This window comes from Etheostoma spectabile, chromosome 2 (assembly GCF_008692095.1).
Source record: "Etheostoma spectabile isolate EspeVRDwgs_2016 chromosome 2, UIUC_Espe_1.0, whole genome shotgun sequence".
Classification (NCBI taxonomy): Eukaryota; Metazoa; Chordata; class Actinopteri; order Perciformes; family Percidae; genus Etheostoma; species Etheostoma spectabile.
The window spans coordinates 585,010-605,875 of record NC_045734.1 but is presented as its reverse complement, the minus strand read 5'-3'; the positions used below and the strand labels follow the sequence as shown (position 1 = coordinate 605,875).

The 20,866-nt window shown below is 40.0% G+C and overlaps 1 protein-coding gene across 2 annotated transcripts; it reads left to right on the top strand.

Moving 5' to 3' along the window:
- The first annotated feature begins 5,288 nt into the window (after positions 1-5,288).
- LOC116694743 (ladderlectin-like) lies at positions 5,289-9,553 on the top strand. Of its 2 annotated transcripts, XM_032524610.1 has the most exons (9): positions 5,289-5,381; positions 5,452-5,559; positions 5,886-5,942; positions 6,579-6,635; positions 7,402-7,455; positions 7,626-7,717; positions 7,805-7,930; positions 9,120-9,219; positions 9,345-9,553. In XM_032524610.1, the coding sequence occupies exons 2-9, from the start codon at positions 5,496-5,498 to the stop codon at positions 9,416-9,418; spliced, it is 624 nt and encodes a 207-aa protein (XP_032380501.1). In that variant the 5' UTR covers positions 5,289-5,381; positions 5,452-5,495; the 3' UTR covers positions 9,419-9,553. The 2 variants fall into 2 exon arrangements, with proteins under 2 accessions (XP_032380501.1, XP_032380509.1); XM_032524618.1 differs by lacking the exon at positions 6,579-6,635 and having other exon boundaries at positions 5,293-5,381.
- The last annotated feature ends 11,313 nt before the right edge of the window (positions 9,554-20,866 follow it).

Sequence of the window (20,866 nt, the reverse complement as noted above, 5' to 3'; positions counted from 1 at the left end):
AAGGAAGTCCCATGTTTTTCCCTGTTGTTCTGCTGAAGGCCATCTTGATAACTGTGTCCTTGACTGAGTCAGCCTCATTACACCTATCAAGTAATTGCCTCATACAGTCAGAGTTGCAGGAACAATATAATGTCCTTCCTTATTGTTGCAATCTTTGAGTCAGATATTCTTTTATTTGGATAAAGTAATACTAATACTCTTCAACTCCGGGCAAAATCTGGATTTCTTTTCAAATTAATTTACTGTTCACTCCTATTAACTAAGATACCAAGTTACATTCCAGTTGGGAAAACATGCTTTTTACCTAATTTAAATGGAGATTGCTGTTGTTTTGAAGAACCACAATCAACACTCCTGTCCTCAGGTCAATTTTGACCCCTTTAAAACTGTCTATATCTGAAATATGGTCGTCTTTTTAACCAAATTACCACAAAAATGGATTGGATTCCATCCAACGCTCTTTGTGAATAGTATTGATCACTTTCATTCCTGACTATACTCATCCCTACATTTCTCTGATCTTAACTATTAGTAAAAATAATTCATAATTTCTGCTTTTTTAACTCAAATATTAGGTATAATTCTGTATAAATGAGGGTTATTGACCATGAATTCCAAAACGTAATGTAAAACTAGTGGATGTATGGTGGTGTTAGTGAAAAAAAGGGACAAAAATGTCAAATCTTTGTCCGTTTTTGAACCAGAAGGACAACACAAGGGTCAAAATTGTCTTTATTTCAGTTAAAAACACTGCGCTGAAAATGGCTCTTGTTTGGTCGCCATTGTCAATTGCTCACTGGAATCTGGTCGTGCCCCCTCTTATTGTAAGCTGGCTGTTGTTCAGCCTCTCCCCAAAAAACAAACCTAGATACATTCCCTCCCAGCAGTCACAGATCTAAAAGCTCCCCCTTATATCTAAACCTTTAGAAAAGGTTGTTTATGGGGGGGGGCGTGGTCGAGCATGGGTGGAGAGCCAGCTCCTACATACTTATCCATTAATATTGTTTTAAAGTCTGTTCAGGAGGAGTGTCTTAAGGAGGACCCCCACTCTTCCCCCCATCACCATACTCAACAGCTCTGTGTTTGCAGTGGAATCCTTCTGGTTTCTGGGATCCAACCTGCCTAAGGAGCTGCTGATCCACTTCTACACAGCCATCGTCCAGTCTGTCCTCTGCACGTCCATCACTGTCTGGTTTAGATCTGCCACCAAAAAGGACAGGAGCAGACTACAACGGACAGTTAGGACTGCAGAAAAGATCATTGGTGCCAACCTGCCCTCCGTTCATGACTTATACACTTCCAGAGTCAGGAAACGGGCAGGAACCATCACTGCAGACCCATCTAACCCCGGACACAACCTGTTCCAGCTTCTTCCCTCTGGTAGGGGCTACAGAGCACTGCACGCCAAAACCAACAGACTCAGGAACAGTTTCTACCCACAAGCCATCACTCAGATGAACAGCTGACTTCTTACCCACACTGTCAGGTTCAATTCTGGTCAATAACCCAGTAACACTGTCCTGGTTCTATTCATTATTCCACTTATTTTGTATTTATTCATCATTCTCATATCTCACTTATTATATATTCATCATTCTCATTCACTAATCCAGAACTGTTCATACTATTCATTACTGTTCATGTTGTAAAATAATAACATAATACTATTTATTCCAGCATCCTTTGCACCATGCTCCACATTTAACAATTCACTCCTTCATACTTTGCACTCTTAATAGCATTCTATGTTGAGCATGCATATATTCGTGTGTATATATTGTTTGGTAAGCACTTTGTGAGCAACGATGTTCCAAAGAAAAATTCCTTGAATGTGTCCTTATACCTGGCAAATAAAGCTGATACTGATTCTGTTTAGCTCATATATTTATCTTAGGTGTTGAGCTCAAAACCAACATGCTAATGAGAAAACTAACCAAATATGACGGCGACGAAGGAGGCCGTCACTGAAACTGGCTTGAGGCCAAATGTGAAAAGCTGGCAAATTGCAACAAGTTGCTAATGGCTAAATCGGAAGACCTCAAGTCGAGGAGCAGATGACAGAATCTACGTGTACCTAAAAACATGAAGGGGCCACAGGTCACGCCACATCTTTGCCGAGACGCATGGATGGAAATCCCTGACGGGCCAGAGATGTCAGATCGGGCAAATTGCCAAGCTTTCCGTCCAGCTTCGGGTCGAAATGCTCCTCCGAGACCCAAAGTGGTGTAAAGGTGCACCATTTCAGAGGGAAATAGCCTGCAGGTTGCCAGGGAGTACAACCCAGCTAAAGACATACAGTGAGGAAAATAAGTATTTGAACACCCTGCTATTTTGCAAGTTCTCCCACTTAGAAATCATGGAGGGGTCTGAAATTGCCATCGTAGGTGCATGTCCACTGTGACAGACATAATCTAAAAAAACAAAATCCAGAAATCATAATGTGTGATTTTTTAAACTATTTATTTGTATGATACAGCTGCAAATAAGTATTTGAACACCTGTCTATCAGCTACAATTCTGACCGTCAAAGACCTGTTAGTCTGACTTCAAAATGTCCACCTCCACTCCATTTATTATCCTAAATTAGATACACTTGTTTGAGGTCATTGGCTGCATAAAAACATCTGTACACCCCATACAATCAGTAAGAATCCAACTACTAACATGGCCAAGACCAAAGAGCTGTCCAAAGACACTAGAGACAAAATTGTACACCTCCACAAGGCTGGAAAGGGCTACGGGGAAATTGCCAAGCAGTTTGGTGAGAAAAGGTCCACTGTTGGAGCAATCATTAGAAAATGGACATGACTGTCAGTCTACCTCGTATTGGGGCTTCATGCAAGATCTCACCTCGTGGGGTCAATAATCCTAACAAAGGTGAGAAATCAGCCCAGAACTACACGGGAGGAGCTGGTCAATGACCTGAAAAGAGCTGGGACCACCGTTTCCAATGTTACTGTTGGTAATACACTAAGACATCATGGTTTGAAATCATGCATGGCACGGAAGGTTCCCCTGCTTAAACCAGCACATGTCAAGGCCCGTCTTAAGTTTGCCAATGACCATTTGGATGATCCAGAGGAGTCATGGGAGAAAGTCATATGGTCAGATGAGACCAAAATAGAACTTTTGGTCATAATTCCACTAACCGTGTTTGGAGGATGAAGAATGATGAGTACCATCCCAAGAACACCATCCCTACTGGGAAGCATGGGGGTGGTAGCATCATGCTTTGGGGGTGTTTTTCTGCACATGGGACAGTGCGACTGCACTGTATTAAGGAGAGGATGACCGGGGCCATGTATTGCGAGATTTTGGGGAACAACCTCCTTCCCTCAGTTAGAGCATTGAAGATGGGTCGAGGCTGGGTCTTCCAACATGACAATGACCCGAAGCACACAGCCAGGATAACCAAGGAGGGGCTCTGTAAGAAGCATATCCAGGTTCTGGCGTGGCCTAGCCAGTCTCCAGACCTAAATCCAATAGAGAATCTTTGGAGGGAGCTCAAACTCCGTGTTTCTCAGCAACAGCCCAGAAACCTGACTGATCTAGAGAAGATCTGTGTGGAGGTGTGGGCCAAAATCTCTTCTCTAGTGTGTGCAAACCTGGTGAAAAACTACAGGAAACGTTTGACCTCTGGAATTGCAAACAAAGGCTACTGTACCAAATATTAACACTGATTTTCTCAGGTGTTCAAATACTTATTTGCAGCTGTATCATACAAATAAATAGTTAAAAAATCATATATTGTGATTTCCTGATATTGTTTTTTAGATTGTCTCTCACAGTGGACATGCACCTACGATGACAATTTCCGACCCCTCCATGATTTCTAAGTGGGAGAACTTGCAAAATAGCAGGGTGTTCAAATACTTATTTTCCTCACTGTATATGTATCTTCTTAGTCAGGTGTTTGTTTACCACATTGTTGACTGTAATACATGCATTTTATGCTTTTGTGTTTCACTCTCATTAACTGTGATTTATTGTGCTTTTTATGATTATCGATTTGTTATACTGGATTCATTTATTTGGTCAATTTATAAGTGCTGTCTGTCGATTAAATCGGGAGGCTTCTGTATGTGTGTGTGTGTGGTCTCTCTTTGAAATATCTCATGAACCGTTCATCCAATCTACTTCCAACTTGGTTTCCTGGGTACCCAATGAACTCGGGTTTTGGCATTTTGAGTAATTTGGACAGCATTGGATATTCCTTGGTGAATGAAACTAAAAAAAACTGAAAAAAGATTGAGGAACAAAAAGTGCTGCCACAACGCCGGTTCATCCTTTTCTACCCATCATTTTAAATCTTAAATTCACTCAGGATTTCTCTAAGAGGAAACTAACTCAATAGGTATTTTTGCTGACATTAGATCTAGGTATGGGTATAGACAGTATCATCGTATTAAGTTCCTGTGAGCTGAAAATTCTTCCTTCTCACTCAGACTCACTCTCCATGCTCACCCTGGGTCCAGTTGTTCAAATGTTCTGCTAATTTATAGACTAACACTGATAACATTATCCCATGAATCAAATGCATACATCAACATTAACATCAACTCTGTACTCGGTCCGGTTCTAGTGGTTGAACGCAGATAATGGGTGGCACATGGCGCACCGCCATCAGTCCATAAGGCAAATATCTGTGATTCCGCCACATTTCAATAGTGATATTTTGTGAGTAAATTCTGAATCTGCCACATCAGTCAGGAATGTGGTAGTACCATTTTAGTAGTTGGAGTACACAGTAAATCAGCAGCAGGCTGTAGGGCCTACACAGTGTGGTTGCTAAGTGCTTTGGAGTCCTTCTGTAAGTCAATTTCTACAATGGTTCTGGAGAAAGCTTCAAGCAGCAAAAATACCACAGGCCAAGTAATGGGCCCGTTTCAAACAGACACATTTAGAATGGGCACTGTACTAGTACAAATAAACTTTACTTATTCACTTACCACATGTTCATGCACAGCATCACTGAATCAACACCTATGTCTTAATGTATGGCTCCTTTTCAAGTTATAGCCAATTCTTCCTGCACATCCATAGAAGGTTTGAGTTTTCGTAATTCCAGTTTAGGCAGTAGGTTTAACAGTGTGTACCAGCAATAAAACGTTTGCTGGGACATTTCACCACTTTATTGACTCAAATAAGATTGACTGATGTTATTGTTAAAACACCTTGAGGGGAAAACATACCTGTCTTCCTGCAACACAACTCAATACTGACACAGAAGGCAAAGTCCACACGTTTTATTGTCTACTACACAACAAGGAAATGAATCAATGTAATTCAGCGTGCATATATATACATATCAAACAGAGACTCTAGTCATCACTCACCTGTCTGGTACCTGAAGAACACTTCATATTTACCTGCTTCTCTCTGTGAGTCATCATGCTTCAATGTTGCTTCATTTAGCATTCATATCTTTCTCTGAACTTTCAATGCTTCCAATTTTCAGATCTGTGAGCATCCACCACCGTTCATCAGCTTTCATCATGAAGATTCTTCTGGTCCTCTCTGTTCTCCTCTGTGCTGCTCTGTCCACCAGGGCTGCAACAGGTGATACATAATACTGCTTTTAATCTGTGATTACTGTCATTATTTCTCATTGTTGTTGTTTTATCGTTGCACTGTTTTTTTTGGTTTCTGTTGTGTTTTTATGTAAATGGCTGTGGAGTACATTTTAAAGCGCTACAGAAAATCCACGTGTTGTTGTTACATTCAAATACCAAGTACCATTTCAATAACACATTTTAGACTATTGTGAAATGTAGATGATATTTATATTTCATCTATATTTATAAGGACAGACTGATGCCAGTCCGATGCAGGTTACTGTAAAACACAGATTTACAAGGCCTATCTTTGCCGCCCTTTCCCTTCAGTTTTTCCAGCTGAGGCTGCCGCAGTACCACAGGAAAACAAACCTGCACCAAAATCAGGTATTGGCTTTTTTTTTTTTTTCGCAATCAAATTTATAATTATTTTTATATATTTAAGAAACAAACAGTGACACACAACTACGAACAATACACTGAGACGGAGAACCTGTCCCAGGGCCAAAAAAAAGCAAACAACAAATAAATTAAAAAAGAGAGACGGGAGGGATGGAGACAAAACAACACACGAAGAAACAGACACACACAAACACACACATAAACAGTGTGTACCAGATGTCCAGAGTCTTTCCTGCTCCATGTACACACACCATGGAGAGTTTCATATATATACTGCATCCAAATAGAAAAGGGTCCATGTGTGCATACACATGTAGCAACACTATCTACAAAGTTGTGACTGACATCATGACTGTATGGAGGTCCTGACGGCTCTTTAAAGCCCCTCAACCTGGTTTCATTTTTTTTTTTAAAGACATGGTATCTTTCTTTTTAAAGTATGGGACTTTTAATGACAACTTTTGAAACACTATTTGGGACAAATTGATTAAATGGGGTCTTTAAAACATTGGGTCTTAGGGACAACGGGAAATATAATCTGTGAGACATTGTTTAGTACATGCCTTTGTAACTGTAAAACACTGATCTACAAGCACTATCTTTGCCGTTCTTTCCTCTCTGTTGTTCCAGATGAGGCTGATGCAGTCCCACAGGAAAACAAACCTGTGCCAAAATCAGGTATTGGAGCTTTTTGTTTGAAACCTTCCAAGTTGAATAGTCAGATTCCAGACCAGAACGTGGTCACGTCACTTCAGATGGTGTTATAACATGAAGCATTGTGTATCATCACAGTGGACGTTGCTCAATTTCTCCTTGAATCATGAATGAAATTCCCATGTGAGCTGAAAGAAAACTTTTAATTTGGCGAGTTCAGTGAAGGGAACACCACAGTGCGACTGAACTTTCTAATCTAAATCATCATGTAGCAGTAAACCAATCTGCTGCTCTTTATCACCTGGAAGCTCATACAGGTATCAGTGCTGCCATATTTTGGGATTCTCAGCACAGGAAAGTGTATCAATATGATGACAACTAATCCCTTACATTATTTTAGTTTCTATATTTCTATCCAGCTTTGTCTGAAATGACAAAACAATGTGAATTGAATCTTACACAAAGAAAACATAAATCAGTTTACTTTACAGACTAGGTTGATTAATCTGTTGATTATTTTCTCAATTAATCAATCAATTAATCGTTTGGTCTGTAAAACGTCAGAAAATTGTGAAAAATTTTCCCCAAAGCCCAAAGTGTCCTCACCTGTCTTGTTTTTTCCCCCACTACTTAGATATTCAGTTTCCTGACACAGAGCAGCAAAAACAACCCAGAAAATAGTCACATTTAAGCTGAATCAGAGAAGAATGTTTTTCTTTTCCTTGAACAATGTTTCAGACCAATTCATTATTGCACCTCTAATGCTGACCTGTTGTTGCTGGGTTTACAGAGATGGATGCTGATACTGATGTTGCTGATAGCAGAGAACCTGTTCAACCTCATGGTAAGAAAATCACATGACTTCACATTAACATCTGGAGCAAGACAAGAAGAACTCAACTTAACGTCACATTCCTTTCTGTCCTGAGATACTGAAGAAAATCACATAATGAGTAAAAAAAAATCATATTTAGTGCTGATTGTAATGATTAATTTCTTTCCTCATTGTTCCAGCCCGTTTTGATTTCTGCCTTGATGGTTGGCATAGTTTCCGTGGTAGCTGCTACTACTTAGCCAACTTTAATTATCCCTGGAGCAATGCAGAGGTAATAACATAGTTTATCATTATTAACAGTAACATTGATCTGAATAATTTAAAAAAACTCCTCCTTTCCTCTTGTCCTGTCCTGCAGCGCTATTGTGCCAGCTTTGGTGGCAGTCTGGCTTCAGTCCACAACATCTTGGAGTATAATTTCCTCCAGCGTCTGGTCAAGACTGGGGGCCACACTTTGGCCTGGATTGGAGGTTACTATTTCCAGGTTTGTTCACATTTACTGCACTTACTGCTATTGCACTTCTGGTTAGACCGAAATTGCATTTCGTTGCCTTGTACCTGTACATGTGTAATGACAATAAAGTTGAATCTAATCTAATCTAATCTAATCTAATTTAAAAAGCCTTTATTTTAGAAGACCTTTGGTTCCCTCTGAGTGATTTCTAGACTGCAACGTATTCTTTTTTCTCTCAAAAGTGGAACTTCATTTTTATGTTTTTGTGTCTAAGTGACTAACGGGATGGGAGCAACAATCTTTGGAAATGGTCCATCTTAAGCAAGATTAACATTAATGGGCACTTGCGCACCTTCAATTCCCGTCCACTAAAAGTGACAGGCTCAGGTTAGTCAAGTGTCTGATAACATTATGGAAAGGAACCCCACAGAGACCTTTTTGTTAGAATAACATCCTTTTTTTCATCATCCCCTAAATCGATATAGCCAATCCCACCAGCCTCCCTTTAACTAAACAAAAAATGTATCATGGTGAGACACAATTCATTTAATGTCTACAGAAATAAAATACTGTTAAAGGCTGTTTTAGTTCATCTTTCACTGTTCCAACAATGCCCACTCTGTTTTAGCTGAAAATCTTTACCCATTTACATGTGGAAATATGCTGGCTATATATACTCTAAAAGTCTTGTTTATTTAAATAGAGTCTGATGGGTTTGGCGATGGCGATTTTAAAGCTGTTTCTGGTTAAACAAATTGGATCTTACTATTTAACAAAAAGGTCTATCTCTATAGGAATGCTTTCCATAATGTTGTCAGACACTTAGAGTAATAAACTGAGCCTGTCAGTAGAGAAAACAGAAGTTTTAGTGGACGAAAGTGACGGAGCACATTTGTCCTCCTGGGTTACATTGCAGCCCGGTTCACGACTGCCGGTCACAGTGCTCTCGATCAGTACCGGACCAGATTTTTTTTTGCATTAGTCACATAGACACCAATGCATGGTAAAATAGGATCCAGATTGGAAAAAAAATACTCTTTATTAACGTTTAACCTAATATTCAATCAAAGTAGATCAACAGTTTAGAAAACTGAAACATTCTTTGTGAAAATTGATGCAGTCTTTGTTTGTTTTTTAGTCAGAAATGCTCTAATTCTACACCAAAGGGTGTTTAAACTAAACGCGTACTGAAGGATACTGTAACAATGATTTCCTTCAGGGTTTTTGGAGATGGGAAGACGGCTCAGTGTTTGACTATAGCAACCCGGGATCAATGAGCTCCACTGCCAGTTACCAGTGCCTACAGGTCAACTCTCAAAGTAAGAATAGAAAACCCACACACAGTCAACTGTCATGAAAAAAAAAACACTTGATCATGCATTAATACAACTTGATTGACGTCATTGTGTTGATAGCACAGCTGATGATGCTGATGTTTTTGCAGCGTCCAAGGGCTGGTCCAATAACGGCTGCAGCACAAGCTACCCATTTGTCTGCCAGATAAATCCAACCTGCTAGACGTAACAGTGTGTGCAGTGCTCCTCCTGACTTCTACAGATGATACTTAAGCTGCTGTTTGTTCTTTATATGACTGCATGTCACTGTCATGATTTATGCTGGACCAAAAGTAATCATACACATTATTGGTTGATGTATCGCCGTGGGAATTGATCCCAGTTCTCCCACACCATAGGCATGTGTCATATCCACTGTGCCTTTATAATATACTGTATGTTGCTTTATCCACCTAAAGAGTGTAATAAACTGTGTTCTTAAGCTATGAAAACTAAATGTGTAAGTTGTTTTCCTTATAAAAGTTGGCTTGATATGCTACATCCACCAAATGAGCAAAAAACATACATCAAAGGTTGAGAGATATGAACAACACAGATGATGTTGGTCAATGTAAAAGATTATTTTGCATGTGAATAAAGTCTTTAGTTTGTCGTAGTACCACTTAGTTTTGTGTGAAACCACTCAGCTCATGTCATCTTGCACAATTTACGTCACCTAGCTTGCTGCTTGGCTTGGTCACCAGCTAAATAGCTAAGCATTATCCTGATGTTCTATCCAGCAATGCAAAAGAACGAACAACACTCGTTGCTTGGTCGTAGTTTCAGTTGGACATCACTTATGTGACTTTGGAGTGAGTAGTCTTTATAACTACATATTTTCAGTCTTGTACTTCTACTTCTTTTAAATTGATGAATTGTTTGTGTAATTCATGGAACTATGTGCACAATTCAGAAAATATGATGCTCATGAAAAGGCCCAGACTCCAGACCATAGTTTGTACATCTACAAAGTATATAAAGTGGCAATCCTTACGATTTTAGACCTGGTTGATTTATTACTATTTGTGTTTAGCAGTCTGGAGCATAGAAATAAAATGAGATTCATGGGACAATGGCTGGGCTATGCAGCAATGGTGTAGGGTAGGGGTGAAGTAAGGGAGGATGTAGTCATGCAGTGTTTGGAGAAGGAACTTGTTTTGGTGGAAAATGTACACCCCGCGAGGGAAAACACCACATACAATATTAAATGAAATGAACTGTTGGCACAATACAGTAACGTAAGCTATTTAAATTAGTTGATACATGGTTAAACCTCATTTGCTCTTACCAGTGTATTGCAGTGTGTACTTCGTCCCCAGCACTTCTTCTCAAACTGTGGTACAAGTACCACTGGTGGTACGGGAACTCCATCTAGTGGTACGCAGCTGGAAATCTCTGATACATTTAAATAAAAAAAAGAAATAACTTAATTTAAAAACATAATATAGAAATACTACAACATTTTCAATAACAATAATTTAACGATGATCAGTTAAAAGTCATTTTAAAAAGTGTTTGTTTAAATGTAAGATTTTTTTTCAACATCAGCTTGCCAACGTCACATTTCCATTCATGCACGGAGTGCACTTACATCCGTGATTAATGAGGAGCTTTGATGCAAGATACTATGAGCAGAGGTAAAATGAATGGTTCAAAAGCACTGCAATCATGGCGCCAAACAGGAACTACTAGGAAGAAAAGTGTGGATGAGGATGAGAATATTTTGAGCAGCCCTGTTGAAACTATAGTGGTTAACAGTGATGCTACTTAATCAGCAGTAAAGTCCCCACAGAACCTGCTGCTAGCAGCAAATGATGCAAAACAATACGTAGAAATGACCTGTGGGCTGAGGTATGTGCCAACAGAAACTGAATTTGAATCATTTTGGCTATATTTGAATTTGAACTGCTTGAATAATTGCATAAAAAACAAATTTGAATAGTGTGGTTTGAAGTGAATTTCTTTGTTTAAAACTGAAATCCTATAAAATGTGATCATCAATGAAAATTCAACTTTCTATACATCTTCACATTTAGTTCTCACAATTCAAATTCAGTTCACAAAATTAAATTTCAAGTTACTGTGACAGACTCAACGGTTAATGATCCGTTATTGTCAGACCAGGCTGGCAGAATAACCCAAACGCAGACAGAGAGTAGATCAATGAGAGTTTATTGATGCTAATCCGTGAACCAGATGCCCAACCAAGGTGTAGCAGAGGGAAAATCTGTGGCGGCAAGGGGGGTGAAAACAATCCGGAGGTGTAGAGTGTTGATGGTCCGTAGCAGGATTAACTGGATGTGTAGACAGAGAGACAGACGTTACCAAAGATGAAGACAGACACGAAGCAAAACGACAACTGGCAAAAAGTCGGATGAGGCGCCAAGCACATACTGGGAAGACTAACGATCCGACAGGGACTGGATGTCAGGTCACGGTATAAGAGCTGGTGGTGATGATGGTGAGACACAGGTGGGTGCTGGTGATTAGGCTGAGCAGGAACAGGTGATGGTGGTCATGAATGAAGGAGGCCACGCCTCCCCAGGTTGCATGGCAACAGGAACCATGACACATAGACAGAGAAAAACAGATATACAGACAGAAAACGTAATCAGAGCGGGAGGTGCCTGACAGTTATTTAATTTCATTGCCACATACTAGCTAATGAAAGTGGCAGATAGTCACATATTTAAAATGTCTTCCAGTTCCAGTGTTAATTGTTCTCTAGAAATAAAAGTTTATTGATCTTTGAAAAGGTGTACCTTCATTATCATTACATTAGATGAAAATGGTCTCAGAACGACAATATATTTGTTTGATAATTTCTGGGTCAAGTTATTGTCCAGCAAAATTTGTTATCGTGACAGTCCTAGTATTTAGTAACTATAGAAATATGGTCTCTGCTTTAATAACTACTCTAAAGTACTCTAAAGTACATACATGACAGGAACTAACTTCCTCGGTATTATAAAACTGGAGCAGGACAAAGAATGTATACAGCACACATCTTTGTCAATTCAGAGGTGTATATTTGAACAGGCTGCCTGGTTAGTAATGAGTCTTTTATTGTCTTGTCAGGATAAAAGCCTTACAAACAATAGCTGTTTCCCAGTACCCAGATGTAGGAGACTTTAGTTAGAGTCTGTGGATATCTTGAAATACTGTTAAGGACTAAGGACTAATGTCAGAGAGGAGTGTGTCTCTGCATCAAGAAATACTCAAGCCAGCATTCTTTAGTTCCATGTAGTTCTGTGTTACGCTTTTCTTTTCTTCACAACCTTGAAGATTCTAAGCCTGTACTAGTTTCCACAGAGAGTCTACTGGAGTCTGTGGCATGCGAAAAGCCAGGGCTGAATCATCATGTTAATTCAATTAAACCTAGGGATCCAGTACGTTAGTTTGGTATTAATATGTGTGTTTACAGTACAAACGTATTGTATATCTTTTGGATTGTTTCAGCCGTCTGCAGCATACATACCCATGAACACGCTACCAGTTGAGCCTGACACTCATGGGCAGGCTGAGGAACTCATTGTGGTCTCGGTCACTGGTTCACAACATGTTGGTGTTTGGAACCTATGGCACATTGCTCATCACCACAAGCCTGTAAACATAGAGGCTTCAATGAAGAGATGGTAGTTCACTGCAGCACTTGGGAGCAATTTAAAGCCTATTTTATACAGTCTATGTTTAAAACTCACAGAAGAATGTTGTAACGTTTGTGATGCATAATTACATTTTTTGTTGGTTTTATGTACAGTGTATAGACAGAGGTGTTCTCTTAAATGTTTCACGTACAGCAGCTGCCACTGGTGACAGACATTTGTGCCGGTTGTCTCACTGACGTCCTTGTCATTGTATGTTAGCCAGTTGTTAGACATGTCCTGTGGTTTTGCGTCCCTGTGGGCTTTGTCACAGATGTAATGGCCTGAGAGGAGAGGACATTTTTGTTAATGGTACATCTGAAGAAACCGTCAATTCTTAAACGTTGAAATTTGTGGCAGCCAAATGCAACAACACACTTAACCCGCGTGAGTTGAGGAACCCAAATGGCTGACGATGCTCATTTCAGTAGCATGGACCACGCCACAACCACGTGTTGGTTAAAGATTTAATGAACCTGACTGAACTTTGGTGATTGTTGATTTTACTCACTCGCAGCGTCAAGAATGCTACGACGACGCCTCAGCACCACACTCCACACACCACCAATACTCCAGCTGGTTCTCCTATCAGGGAACAGGAATGAGAAGAGGGTTTTGGCTTACATCTTTTGATGGATGATGTCAAAAATCTTCTTGACAAACATATTAACACAAAATCACATTTGGTGGAGTGTGAGCATGAGTGCTGGGGGGGGGGGGAAATCACACTAGACTGAGTAAATGAGCAGATGCACCGCTTCCTTTCAAGTAGACAGACACCGGCAAACACCAAGTCCAGTGACAGGTCGATGTAGTCCTCCTCCCGGGTGGATTGCAAACCACATCTGCAGAATAAAAGGAACATTCAAATTAAAACACAGTCATAGATATCACACATCCCAATTGAGAGGTTTTCTACCACAACCATACATGGAAAAAATCAAATGCATTGTCAACATGGGGAATCTCTACACCCTATCTGCAAAACTGGTTGCAGCTGGGTGTTCATACCCATTGCAGGTCCCGGTGCTCAACATCTGGAAGGTGATATTAGCATCAACAGGGCAGGTGTAACTGTAGCCCTTGTTACATGCTTCTACCTGCAGGTCGCTGGACACACACCACAGCTGATCCAGAACACAGCTGAGGAACTCGTGGGCGTCCTGCACAGAAACATACAGGAACAAGAGTTTTTGGAAGGTGGACACTTTTACAAAAAGTGCAAAAGCATATATCTAAAGATTTGTGTGGCGCTGTGTGTGTAAACAAAAAAGCGTTCTAACTTCTCTGACGTCTGTCGTCCTCAAACTCTGAGTTGAACTCAGCGACAGTCCTTTTAAAGGCTGTCAGTGCTGGTTCTTTCACTGCCTCGCTGGTAGTAAACCTGGCGAGTCCGACTTTTACAAACCCTCTGGAAAGAGCATGAACAAAGAGGAAAATGTATATACTTTTTAGTTCTCGTTAGTATGTTGACCTGCAAAGTTAGAGGAGAAACCAAAGAGTAAGAGTGTGTGAGGTGTTGTACCTGAGGAGCTCCGACTTGGGGAGAGAACTCCACACACTCTCCTGGTTGTAGATACCCTGAATAAAATCAGTTATTGTCAGGAGGCCTTGCAGAGTGGAGTTCAGGTAGCATGTCTGCACCAGGTTGGGGAATCTTTAAACACAGAGGGAAAAAAGTCAGAGTAATTTTTAAACCTAGTCCAAGTCCAAGAACAATATATGAGCATGCAGTTCACTGTAGCTTTACTCCAGATGTAGTGTAGAAAAGAAGTGACCAGTATTACCACAGATGATACTCAATTATATCTATCAATCAGCCGATGAACAATCAGTTAGCTAAACTTCAAACGTGCCTTCAGGATATTAAACCTGGATGACCTGTAATTTTTTAATGTTAAACTCAGATAAAGCTGAAGTATTGCTCTCGGACCCAAGCACCTCCGTGACGCACTATCCAAAGAATTAGTTACTCTGGATGGCATCACCCTGGGCCTCCAGCACCACTGTGAAGAATCTTGGAGTCATCTTTGATCAGGACATGTCCTTTAATTCCCACTTAAGCAAATTTCAAGGATCGCCTTTTTTCACCTACGTAATATTGCAAAAATCAGGAATATCCTGTCTAAAAATGATGCAGAAAAATTAGTCCATGCTTTTGTTACTTCTAGGTTGGATTACTGCAATTCTTTATCAGGCTGCTCGAAAAAATCCATAAAGACTCTACAGCTGATCCAGATGCTGCGGCACGTGTTCTGACGGAATCAGGAAAAGAGATCACGTTTCTCCTGTTTAGCTTCTCTGCATTGGCTTCCTGTAAAATTTAGAATAGAATTTAAAATCCTTTTCTCGCCTACAAAGCTCTTCATGGTCAGGCTCCATCTTATCTTAAAGAGCTCATATACCTTACAACCCTGGGAGAGAACTACGCTCCCAGAATGCAGGGTTACTGGTGGTTCCTAGAGTCTCTAAAAGTAGAACGGGAGCCAGAGCGTTCAGCTATCAGGCTCCCTCCTGTGAACCAGGTTCCAGTTTGGGTTCGGGAGGCAGACACCGTCTCCACATTTAAGAGTAGGCTTAAAGACTTTCCTTTTGAAAAAGCTTATAGTTAGGGGATAGAATCGAATATTGTTAGGGAGTAGTAGTTAGTCACATAGTTTCATATAATATAACTAAAGGGAGACTTGGCATACAGCCCGATCCGGTTGGGGGGAGTTCTGGCCGACCGGGTGGAGCTCTCTTTTCCTTGTCTCTCTTGGTTTTTTTTGTAATAATGTTTTAGACAGCTTGGGACTTATTTGATACACTAGTTAGGGCATAGAATCGAATAATGTTAGGGAGTAGTAGTTAGTCACATAGTTTTCAGATTTATCTATCATATATCAAGAATATAATAGAACTAAAGGGAGACTTGGCATACAGCCCGATCCGTTGGGGAGAGTTCTGGCCCGCCGGGCTGGAGCTCTCTTTACCTCGTCTCTCTTGGTTTGTTGTAATAGTTTTAGACAGCTGGGGACTTATTTTGATACACTAGTTAGGGCATAGAATCGAATATTGTTTAGGGTAGTAGTTAGTCACATAGTTTTCAGATTTATCTAACATATAATCAAGAATGTAATAGAACTAAAGGGAGACTTGGCATACAGCCCGATCCGGTTGGGGAGAGTTCTGGCCCGGCCGGGCTGGAGCTCTCTTTACCATCGTCTCTCTTGGTTTTGTTGTAATAGTTTTAGACAGCTGGGACTTATTTTGATACACTGAGCTCCTCTCTCCTCTATCTTTCTACTTTTCATTATTGCATCCATGTCCCCAGAAATGCGTGTTACTAACCTATTTCTGGGGAGTCATTCCCCGGAGTCCTTATGTTCTTTTTTCACCAGCATGTTCCCTTGGATCAAGAGGCTCCGAAATCATGGTAGCAGCTGTCGCCATGGTCCTGCTACACGTTCTGTGATGCCATGTTCACTGCTACACTGCGGTGCCTGCTACGTCCTGCTACGTCCTGCTACGTCCTGCTGTGCCTTGTAATGCCGCACAGCGTCCTGCTATGCCATGGAACTACTACAAAGAACTTCTACAAACTACTAATTTTTTCTATTTTTATTGCCACTCTTCATTCTAACCCCAACCGGCCCGTCAGACACACCGCCTACCAAGAGCCTGGTCTGACCGAGGTTTCTGCCTAAAAGGAAGTTTTTCCTCGCCACTGTCGCACTGTTGCTTGCTCTGGAGGAAACTATTAGAACTGTTGGGTCCTTGTAAATTCTGGAGTGTGGTCTATCTGTAAAGTGTCTTGAGATAACTCTTGTTATGAATTGATACTATAAATAAAATTGAATTAAATTGAATTATTACAGTGTACCCTATGGTTGGTTTATGCCTTCCCTAAAAAATATGTAATCATATTATTAGGACGTGGATTAATAGGAAAGACATGTCTTTTCAAAAAACATTAAAGTTTAGTTAAACAACAATGAACAGAGTGTAATTTAACATATGTTCTTTTTATTTGAGAACAAAGCGCAGAATTTAAAAATAAATCTATATGGAAGTTTTAAGGAAGGAGCAGGTTGGAGCAAAATCAATATTTTACAGATTACGATTAGCTGAGAAATTCATAAAAAAAAAACATTTTCACAGTACGCTCAACAGTACAAGCACTTGTAGGCCACACCGTTTTCAAGCTTTCAAAAGTTTGTTTTAAGGCTTCCGAGTCCGTTGTCTGTGAGCTTAAAACATCCACACAAGTCTAGGCTTTTGATTTGCGGCATTCAAGCCAAGGTGCTCTTGAGCAAGGCAGCCCATTCACTCTGACATCTCTGCATGTGCATGTGTATAGGACCTGAGCGTGTGTGTGTATTTCAGGCCTGTATGAAGTGTGTTCTAACAAACTGGGTTGTAAAAAAAAAGTTGTAATTTCATAATTGGGAATCAATAAAAATGAGCTTTTTATAAATAAAATTAAAATTAAATTAAATTATAGATATGACAGAAAATATGAAAAAGTATAATGGGTCACCTTGGTACACCCTGAGATTGTAAATCAACACAAACTTAGTAATGGACTTAATACCAAGCGCTCAAAGCCCAAGGTACATTGTGTGGCAATAAACAAGTAATTACTTTACATTATATGGGACTTAAAATGGGTCCTGCATTATGACCTCTAGTTAATACTATGCTTATATTATCATCAACTTCCACATATGACACCAGAGGTGTTCCAGAAGAAATGAGATGCTGATGCACAAACACATGCATACAAAGTAACATTTTCCTTTTTTTACTTCAAAAGCATGATCTGGATCAGACTGGAGCGCGTTAACATTAATTGGTTTCAATCATTAGGTTACTATTGCCATCTAGAGGCAATAAACTATATGCATGCCACATAATATTCATCCATTTCTATCAGGATTGATTTGGCTTTAATGAGCGTTAATTTGAACCATATTTCAAGCATACAACTGGTATTATACTGTTATTTGTACCTGCATCTATGCATCTATTGTGGGATTAATGATAATACATTATTATTAGTAGTAGTGAATGGGTATGACCCCGCCTTTGTTGTGCCATAGAAGCACCAGCTTGTGCTATTGGACACATTCCCAAATGTCTGTGCTTCATTTACACTAGTCATCACACACAGAGCTGTTGTGACAGGTTAAGCTAAGTTATTAGCTGATGTACGACTAAAATTATTTTGAAAGAAATGTTTGAATCAGATCCAGGCTGCTGTCACGATGTACCAGTAAAGTGGTAGGTGTTGTTTGCATCAAGAGTCAGCTAATGTCTAAGGTCTCCCCCTCCATTGCTACAAATGCACAAATTCAGGTGCAACCTTCCACTTTACAAGGTTGATCATCCAATCATGCACTAAGACAAAATCCAACTTGATATCTGGAACATTTCCATGTAATGGCCATGAACAACACCTGTAAAGGCCTATTCAATTACAGTACATGGGAATATGCTTCAGTCAGCTAAGAGATGTGTGTCCTCAGACAATGGTACATTCTGTTTCCAAGTAGAAGACTTGATGCTTGATTCAACTTTTTGGAAAGCTGCTATAGGTCTTCTGGTTATTTTTGTCCAACAACATGACAGCACATTCATGCTTATGTTACTGTAGTTTGTGTTTTAAAGACCAATGGAGCACAGAAGCATTTTGTCCATGAAAAACTAGTGACCTTTGACCTTTAAATAGGGATAGATGCTTAGACATAAATATGTGTGCAACAAATCTCCAATGTAACCACACACAGCATTTGTAGCTATTGCTAATTTCCAATGCCCGTCTCTAGAAGGGTTATGAAAACAAACATTAAACATTGCCACAATTTTAAATACATAAAGCACATAAACATACAAGACATCTACATCTGTGATGGTTGCACCATGAGAGCCTTAGTCGCTTGTTCATGTAGAAACTTGCAGATGAGATTGGAATTTGCAAATGCAATGTAGTTGTCAAATCTTAACATGTTCAGGTCTCCCAGGATGTGACAAAGATGTTATCTGGTTGGCCTTTTGCCCAGTATTTTCAATGCATGATTGTAGAGTCTCTCTAATGCTGTGCATCGGAGTGTGAATGTGTGTGAGTGTGTATCTGATGAGCAGGTGGCACCTTGTACGGCAGCCTCGGCCACAGTGTATGAATGTGTGTGAATGGTGAATGTTTCCTGTATGATGTGAAAGCGTTTTGAGTAGTCGTTAAGACTGGAAAAGCGCTATATAAATACAGCACATTTACATTTACATTTAATGGTTCAGTCACATGTGGACTTGCCTGCAACCACGAGGTAGCACAATAACTGAGGTGAGCTACACGTTCTGCGGGGCCATGTTCATCTGCTACACTCTGCGGTGCCCAGCTATGTCCTGCTGTGCCTTGTAATGCCGCACAGTGCCCTGCTATGCCATGTCCTACTACAAAGAAATGCTACAAACTACTATTTTTCCTATTTTTGTTATTTCCACTAACCCCAACCGGCCCGTCAGACACCGCCTACCAAGAGCCTGGGTCTGTCCAAGGTTTCTGCCTAAAAGGAAGTTTTTCCTCGTCACTGTCGCACTGTTGCTTGCTCTGGAGGAAACTACTAGAACTGTTGGGTCCTTGTAAATTCTGGAGTGTGGTCTAGACCTACTCTATCTGTAAAGTCATTGAGATAACTCTTGTTATGAATTGATACTATTTATTAATTGAAATTGAATTGAATTGAAAAATCATTGTGTGCATAAATATTTTGGCAGAATCAAAGGTTAGACCCTAATTAGTCTAAATAAATATAAGTTGGATAATAAGAGAGTGTCCAGCATTACACCGAGGTATTCTATGAGCTGATTGTTTAGCATGAAATAATAAGGTAATAATAGTGGACAGATGCAGTATAAACAAACCAAATTTTTGTTATTGTTGCAATCTCCTGTATTCTATGTATTATATTCTTACTCATTAGTACATGCATTTTAATATAAGACACTTGAGTTTACTTGTATTGAAATGTGCTATGTATCTGAAATGGCCTTGTCCTACATTGCACGACTTTTGTTCTGCCAAACTGCCATGAAACAACAGGAGTGACTCCAAGTTAGACCTTGATGCTGATCAAATATTTGAACTGGTTTTTAATCTCACCATGAATTCTGTCAAAGCTCTCCTACTGATGTTTTTCTGAGAGCTTTAGCTACTGTGCGTGTGTTTGAGTGTGTGTGTGTGTGTTTGGGGTTCCCCATTTCACACTGCCTACATATGATCATTGTACCTTCTGAAATTATGTTTTAGTAATACAATGATGACATGTGGATACATAAATAATACAAAAGGTGTGTGTGTGTGTGTGTGTGTGTTGTGTGTGTTTTAAAACACATGGCAAATGCAATAGCTTAACGGTCAACTATGTAATAATGACAGCTAGTGTGAACAGACGTCCCCCGTTCTGGTGACCTGTCCCTGGCTGGAGCTGTCCCCAGATATGTCCCCATTTTTCACTGAGACTGACAGACATGAAATTGGAATGAAAGAAAGAAAACATTGACCAAATGTATAGTCGCGCACACATAGCCTCAAGACGGTCAGAGCATGCACTGCTCAGATGTAAGATCTACGATTTATAAAAGCTTTTGCTAACATTATTAACAAACTATTACGGCACACAGTTGTACTATAATGACACATTTTAGTTTCACTTCCACTAGCTACCACTAGGGCCTACCTTCCTACCTGGTAGGCTAGTCAGTAACCTGTCATGAAAGGAAATGAAACCACTTAATAGAGTGTGGATTTAAAACTTCAACTATTCATAACAAATTTGTGACAGCTGCATTAGGTTGCCAGCCTGTCAGTGATCTCTGGCTGGCTGGCTCAGCGAGAAAATGTTGATCACATAACTTGCCGATCCTACTCCCTTGCTATTCATTTGGCATCGTTGTTGCCAATAGGCCCACATTAGATTGCTTGCCTGTTTCTTATTGAACAGGGACGT